At 36.8% G+C, this 8,291-nt stretch overlaps 1 protein-coding gene across 1 annotated transcript; it reads right to left on the bottom strand.

Moving 5' to 3' along the window:
* Positions 1–363: 363 nt before the first annotated feature.
* LOC102917733 (vomeronasal type-2 receptor 116-like) lies at positions 364–7,652 on the bottom strand. The gene is made up of 5 exons (XM_015989983.3): positions 7,367–7,652; positions 6,036–6,842; positions 5,055–5,282; positions 3,841–3,964; positions 364–1,265 (listed from the first exon to the last, which is right to left on the bottom strand). Exons 1-5 carry the CDS (start codon positions 7,649–7,651, stop codon positions 364–366), a joined length of 2,346 nt encoding a protein of 781 aa, XP_015845469.3. The 5' UTR covers position 7,652.
* Between the last annotated feature and the right edge of the window lie 639 nt (positions 7,653–8,291).

Genomic DNA, 8,291 nt, shown 5'->3' with positions numbered 1-8,291 from the left:
CCTGGGAACATACCAAGGGCATCAAAAACACATGGATACATATGAAAAAGTTTGGGGTTATGAAGGCAAAGTTCCACAATGTTGAAGAAGTGAAGAATATATTCCTGTCCCATTCATCTTTTCTTTAATATTATTTGAGACAGACAATGAATTTTTATAGAAATAAGCTTTTTAATTTAGAGAAATATGTAGAAAATATTAGAAGATGAGAGAATAAGGATGGATTTCATCAATAAATGAAAGCATTTTATACTAATTCTTAATTGCTATATGATCTCTGACAATTGAGTTTGTGTTAAACAGGCTTGAAGACTTCTGTGTAATTAAGAAATCATAAACTAAGTTTATGTTTGACTTTTCCTCTTAAGGTGCTTTGTTTCGGACATGATAAAGCACATTAATCTGTGGTCTGAACAAAACAACATAGCACTTGGGCAGAAAGATACAACCTAGGACGCCTGCACTGGAAGCTAAGATGGAAAAGACTTCCACGGTCACCATGAGTTTCCCCTTGGTGCTGTGGTAGACAGGGAGGAAGGTGAGCCACACACTGAAGAACACCAGCATGCTGAAAGTGATGAACTTGGCTTCATTGAATGTGTCAGGCAGGTTCCTGGACAGGTAAGCCAAAGTGTAGCTCCCAAGTGCCATGGAGCATAGGTAAGCCAGGACAGAATGGAAGGCAATAGTGGAGCCTTTGTTGCATATAATAATTATGTGACCACGTTCAGTGTAAGCATCTGAGTCAACATAGGGAGGAGAGGTGCTCAGCCAAATGCCACAGAACACAAGCTGGATAAAAGTGCAGACAGGAATGATGAAGTTAGGAGCCCTTGATATCATTATCCACCTTATCAATCTCCCTGGAAATGTGATTTTGAAAGCCAGAACCACAGTAATAGTTTTGGCCAAGACTGTAGAGAGAGCCACTGTGAACAGGACTCCAAATGAGCTCTGCTGCAGGATACAGGTTGCTGTGTTGGGATGGCCAATGAAGAGCAATGGACAGAGAAAACAGAAGATCAGAGTGATGAGCAGGATGTAAGTGAGAACCTGATTGTTGGCCTTGACAATGGGAGTGTGGTAATACTTCACAAAGACCCCCAAAACACCAGCTGTAAATGCAAAGAAGCCAAGGGACAAGCAGATGAGTGCCTTCCCCAAAGGGTCTTCATAGGACAGAAATGTCATTACTTTCTGGAGGCAGTGGATGTTCTCTGTGTTTGCATAATGACTTTCTGGACACCCCACACAATGATCCATATCTATTCAGGAATTAAAGTTATTATGAGTCTCTGTTCAGGTTTGCCTTTTATCTCAAGCCACTTCCCAGCACCAGCTTTGTAAGGTATTTGCCCACATTTTCTGTGTTGTTCAAGACTCAAGTAAATCAGTCCTCTATAGTGAAAATTCCCAAATGCTTCTAACCAATCATTTCAGGTTGATACTGCCTATCATAACAAGTCTATCTTTTATATTGTTATACTTAAATATATTTCATTTAAATGATAAAATGCTTTTTTATGTATTCATATAGTCATGTTATTGGATTAAATTACATAAACCTAACTTGATCACTGAATCACTGAAATTTCGTTCTTGTAATGTTGTTCTCAGGCATCAGACTCAAACTTAGCAACTTCCCATATGTTTATTGAATACTCCAGTGTGTTTGTTTTCTGACAGTGCTTGTGGAATGAGAATTATTAGATTCTTTAAACCACAAAACACTTCCTGTGTCAACCTGTTTAATCAATTCTAGAGAGAAAAAATCTATTTAAAAAAATAGATATAAAACTCTAGTTAGTCTTAGTTGGTCATGGAATAATTTTTTGATACTTTATCATGTATAACTTGTGAGTTTCATCTTAAATTCAAAAGATATAAATATCACTATATTTGCTACATACTTACATTAAGAATATTCCTATTTCATTTTTTTCAGTTTTGTGAGGCAGGGCTTCTCTGTGTAGCTTTGGAGCCTGTCATGGAACTCACTGTGTAGCCCAGGCTGGCCTCAAACACATAGACCTGCCTCTGCCTGCTGAGTGCTGGGATTAAAGGCATGCTCCACCATTGCCTGGCTCCTCATATTTCTATTAAAAATGTTCAATATTTTTGCAATGTGGATTTTGTAATTGATTAAAGTCTATTGAATTTATTATTTTCTATTACCCTCAATACTTTTTATTCTATTATCATTTAATTTGTTAATTCTTCAGATGTGCCTTCCTTCTACCCACTCACTCACAAGGTACTCTCCTGATCTATATCCCATGTGCTGACATCTATCCATTTCTAACTGAGCATGAATGATTTATAAGCACAACCTTATATCTTCTTTAGTAAATGCACAGGGTATATCAGTCATGACAAATATTTTTAATAAATTTAAAATAATTTATTAAAAGATAGATTTGCCTCATTATATAGGTTTTAAAGTACAGGATTCACTGTTCTGAAATATTAGCACTTACATTTTAGTATTTTTCCTATCTTACTAAAAAGTATCTCTTTAAACTGCAGTGATGCAGTACTTGATGTTGATGTTTCTAGTTTCTTCCAATGAATATAACTAACATGTGCATGAACAAACTGTGGTTCCAATGTACACAAAGCTGTTTGCACATTAAGTTTTTGAGGGACTGTACAGTCAGTTTCAATATGCTTAATTTAAAAATAGGCAAAATAAAGTCACCAGAAAGTTTGAATGTTTTAAACTTCATGAATTAATATTAAAACATCTAGTGTTCAGGAAAACCATTATTCATTCAAAAAATTCCAGCTATTATACAAATCAACTCATTTGATATAAATGATAAAGTTGAGGAATCCCCTTTATGTTTCTCTCCATAGTAAATATTGTGAGTATATGTGCTCCTTATATTCACTGCTATCATTTGTCTCATACCTGTTTTATGTTTCTTGGATATATTTTGACATAAGGATTCTCTACTATATCTACCGTTGCCTGGAAAAGACAGTCCTTCATATTCAGTGTCCTGACTTGTTCTAAGAACAAAGGTGTGTATCTATACCTGGTTTATTCACAACACTATCATTAACAAAAGTGTTGATGTGCCATGTCACCTAGTTTCACAAGATATTAGCAGCATACCTATTCCTCCTAAGGAAGACCTGGGTTCAATTGCAAGAACTTACAGGGTGGATCATTTTACATGTGACGCAACCTACAGGTGATCTGATGCCACATTTAACATTGAGTTGCACCAAGTAGGTACATGGTACACATACATGAATGCAGGCAATATATTCACAGATAAAACAAAATGAAGGATTATAAAATAAAACACTTACAAATATGACCATGTGTAAATTAAATACAATCTTTCTAACACTTCTAATGAACCTAGAACCATGACTGAAATTATGCAACTAAAGGCCATAAGGATCCAACCCTTTAAGATGGGCTAACTATGAGATAAATATGATTTGAAATACAAGAAAAGTCAGTAATTTGTAAAGTTTGTGAATGTGTACACACATGCAAGCACGCGTGTGTGTGTGTGTGTGTGTGTGTGTGTGTGTGTGTGTGTGTGTGAAATGACATGGTGAAGTAAAGCAGACTACTCTGAGATTGGTAAAGTTGTTCTCTGAAAGCAACAATGGCTGTAGAGGATCAATAGCATACACCAAGTATGAGTTTCAATGGCCTGAGCATCAATTAAAATGAAGATAAAATGAAACAAAACATTTATATTCTAACTGGGAGAAGAAGGGGACTTATCTCAAATGTTCATTCTCAGAACTTTTCAATCTCTTAGACTTTGCAGAACATTGTTTAGAGGTGAGAAATTCCGCAGTGAGTCTGACACTTACCTGTCTCATTGGAAATCTCACTAGCTGGACAAGGAGTGCAATCATAGCAGCAGACAGTCTTGCCCTCCTGGGGAGATTTTCTGAATCCTGGAACACAGCTCTCACTGCACACAGAATAAGGAATCTAGGAAGTAAATATAGAAGAGAAAACACTCAGGAGTGTACTGTTTTAAAACAATAAAACTGTTGTTTTCCATATTGAACAATGAGATAGAAAGTTTTATATTTATTATTTATAGGTTGCAGATTATTTTTTGTTTCATTGCTTATCATTTCAATGTAGTATACACTATGAAGTTCAATTTGTTTCAACAATGATCCAAAGACAACAGAAATATAAAGGACTGTGAAAATACAAATGGTAGGAAAATATAAGACGTTGGTTTACTGAGTACATATCAAAGTGGGCAACTGTAATATCACACTGATCCTATTCTGTACTTCCTCACAGCTGGAGTGAGCAACTTTGTTTCCCAATGGTGTTGCTTAATTCACATTTGTCAACTTGGCAGGATTCAGAATTATCATATAAACTAATCTTTGTAACTTTCTATACGAGATGATCTGGTTATGGCACTAGAAGTGGGAAGTTATATTCTGTAATTATGTAGCGAAATTTCATTGGCTGTTGGTAAGGCCTGAAAGAAAAAAAGAGAGTTGAAGAGCAGTGTTCACTTCTATCTACTTCCTGACTGAAGATACAACGTGAATCACATTCTCAGGCTCTTGCCAACATGATTGCCTGAATTATTATCAAGTGCTCACCCCAAATGTGACACAAGTAAAATCTATGTTCTTAAGGTATGTTGTGATGCATAGAGAAACTGCTTCCTTTTCAGCAGCAAGACAAGCAATTAACCAATGCATATGTGCCCTCCAGTAGTGCATTGCCCAATGCCTGAAATCAAAATACCCATGCACTGATAGTTCCTAATCTAGCAGCTTAGTTATTGCTTTTGTCAGTTGGTTTCAGTGCAGGGATTAAATCTTAATAAATAGACACTATATTTATAACTGCAAATTAATGCCCATAGAATAAATGATGGAAAAATAAACAATTCCATTACTCAGAATAAGGCAAACAGAATCTTCCTCATAAGACATTATTTTTGTACATTGAGATGGGCACTGAGTAAGGAAACAACAATCATTATATCCACAAACAAATGTTTATTGTCATAGAGATCAAAGCAATGAGATAAGATCCAGCGCACCTCTGTAAATGCCATAGCCCATTGTATCATATGGTCAGACAGAACCAGTTCCTGCCCTTTTGGAGCTTTTGGAGAAAATGTTCCAACTTTCATCTTTTTTCTGAGGCCCTCTGGAAAATTCCAGATGTTGATAATATCATATTCTGCATCTAATTTCCTTTGTGAATCCAAAACCACAAGGTCTCCAGCACCATTTTTGAACTGGATATTCTTGAGAAAAGGGTGAAGCTAAAAGAGATGCATAATCTGATGACTGAATAATTCCCACAAAATTTCAATGGAATTTGATGAAGCAATGGGTCTCATTGTCCAAAATCTCTAGCATAAATGGCAAGCTATAATAAGCTATCAACATTTTAATGGATGAAGACCAAAAATGAATATATCATGTTTCTATACTGCCAGTTAGTTTCAAAAGAAAGATTTCACACACAGAGAAAATAACAAATAAGCAAACAAATAGAAATATTTAATTAATGAATATTGACTCAATAAAATATCCACAGTTTTAAGTGCTAGTCACATCCAAATATTTAAGTAATCTACTCAAATTGTCAGTTTGTAAATGGAGATTTTATGTCCAATGTGTATTAAAATGACCAGTTAGGTAACATAACCTTTGCTTCATAATTTGAAGTATAAAGATCTAATAGCATTTGAAAATTTAGAATTTAGTACTCCCATTTCTATTGTGAAATATACTTAGAGATATTTGGGTTTCAATTGAGTATATTATCATGAGAAGCCTCTAAGGTTAATTGTAACACAAAGTAGATATGGCATAGACACTTGTTATTACCACCCAGTCAGCATGAACAATGACACATGCTTTTGCAATGATGTCTAGATGATAAATTACATACAGTCTCTCAGGTACATTTTGGCAAAATCTATCACAGTGTACAATCATTTTCCTAGTGCTTTTATTAAACCTTAATATGTCACAGTGCTTTTCATAAAATATAAAGGAAAAGAAATTACCTCCCAAGGGAAGGTATATATCTCCCCATTTCCATGGGGCTGAATTTGTACTTGTTTGAGTGTCATCTCATGGAGACTGTGAGCCACAGCATATACAGAGTTATATAAATTGTAACTCTCTTCAGTCATATCCATCTCCCAATCATTTTTAGGCAACATATCCAAAGATGCATTGGGTAAACAATTATCCAAAATTTTACAATCAGGTCCAGAAAAAGAACAGTTGAAGTATGTGTTCCAGAACTTAGCAAGAAAATAGTCCTCTGGGTATTTGGAAGGATTGTATGTCTGGATAAACTTCCTAAAATCAGAAACCTCATTGTGGTGATGTGCAAAAATGAGACTCCCATGGAATGTATCAAATACAAGAGATTTAGTAAGAGAATTTTCATCCCACTGTGACTTCAAGACCCAGACTTTCCTGTTCAATACATGTGCTGCTATAACCATAATTGCACCATGTAATGATTCATGGTCACCATAAATGATAACCACATTTGCAGATGACTTCTGTATCTGCAGGTGAGTTTTTATTGAAGGTTCATAGTAGGAGGAAACTGGGATGTCTGGAATCAATTCTACAAAAGCTAAACACACTCTGTACCTGTCCATCTCTCTTTTCAAGTCTGATAGACTCTCAGTCCCTTTATGGTCATCCAAGAGAACCAGTCCCACCCAGGTCCAGCTGAAATGAACCATCAAAATGACAATGCCATGTGAAAGAGATATGTCCTTGGGTGCTGTCTGATAGAGAGAAGAGAACTGGCTTCTGTCATTCAGGATAGTGTCAAATGGCCCAAAAGTAAGCTGAAGGAAATTTCAGACAGGAAACATGAGTGAAGACATTAACATAGAACATAATCTTAAAACTAAGGTGATACTCGGGAGGCAGAGCCAGGTGGATCTCTGTGAGTTCGAGGCCAGCCTGGGCTACCAAGTGAGTTCCAGGACAGGCGCAAAGCTACACAGAGAAACCCTGTCTCGAAAAACCAAAAAAAAAAAAAAAAAAAAAAAAAAAAACTAAGGTGATACTTTGGATTGGTGTAGTCTAACTTATGCTCATGATGTTATAAACCCCCATTTTGTTTCCTAAGACAATGATAGAGAATTCCTTGCAAGACACAGAATTTTCTAAACACCCACTACAGACTACAGGCTCAACCTATTCCTCTTCTATGTCTCAAGCAAAGTATATGGGGCTACATTAACAAATGCCTGATTTATTTTCTTTGATAGATGAATGACACAACCTCACTTCCTTACATTTGAAAACATTTGAAATGTCTGCAGTTAATGCCTGTTTCTTATTCTCTCACAGCCACATCCCTCACCTGTGGATACTTATAGAGATTCAGCAGTCTCCCAATAAGTGCAGATGTTGCCCATGATTCTCCAGTAAGTAAAGCAGCAGTCTTCTTCTCACTTCTACATTCATAATTAGGATGCACAGTTTCAAGTCCTGTGAGGCAAGCAAAAGCTCCCTTAAGAGCACTCCCTTGGTGGCTAGGGATACTATAGAGATGAAATCCTAGAGACGTGTTGGGTAAAATGTGAGTGTTTCTGTTGATCTCCTCAATGGCGAATCTGAATGCCAAAGAAAGCTGGTAGCTCCTCATCTTGTACCTACAAAGAGGGATTATCATTATTAATGAATGGACTCATATCATACTGTCTAACAGTATGATGCAATAGCTTTCATACCTTCTATGTTATATGTGGGGCGTTTACCCACCACCCCCACAGCTTCCCAGAGTTTTCTTGAGTGCGAGCAGCAGGAAATATTAGAAGGATTTATAGCGGAGAATCTTGTGGAGATAAACAGATAGAAAATAAAGGATAGCCTCGAGAGGGCCTGGAACCTATTCCAACGGGCCCCGACTGTCTCTGGCCCAGGGTTTTTATAGAGACGCCAAGGGGTGGAGCAAAAGACCTCCTCCCCCAGCACAGCCAAGTGCAGACCATCTCAGACACCTGCACTCAGGCCTGTGGTCCTGAACATCCTCTATTCGGACCTGCTGGGTAAAGCCACGAGGAACCCGAGAATGGGCTCCCACAGGTCCCCCCTTCTTAATATATAAAAAAAAATAACTATTAATGGCTTACAGCAATCTCCATAGCTGTTACACCTCCCAGTATGGGAGTAGAGGATGATATAGATGGCATTTCTCTTTTGAATTAGGTACAAGGTGACTACAGCAGTCTTAGCTGTCTCAAGCCCTTTCTAAACCAAGAAATCTTAAGGCAACTACAAACTTA

Source organism: Peromyscus maniculatus, chromosome 23 (assembly GCF_049852395.1).
Source record: "Peromyscus maniculatus bairdii isolate BWxNUB_F1_BW_parent chromosome 23, HU_Pman_BW_mat_3.1, whole genome shotgun sequence".
Lineage (NCBI taxonomy): Eukaryota > Metazoa > Chordata > Mammalia > Rodentia > Cricetidae > Peromyscus > Peromyscus maniculatus.
This window is presented reverse-complemented; position numbering and strand designations above follow the sequence as displayed.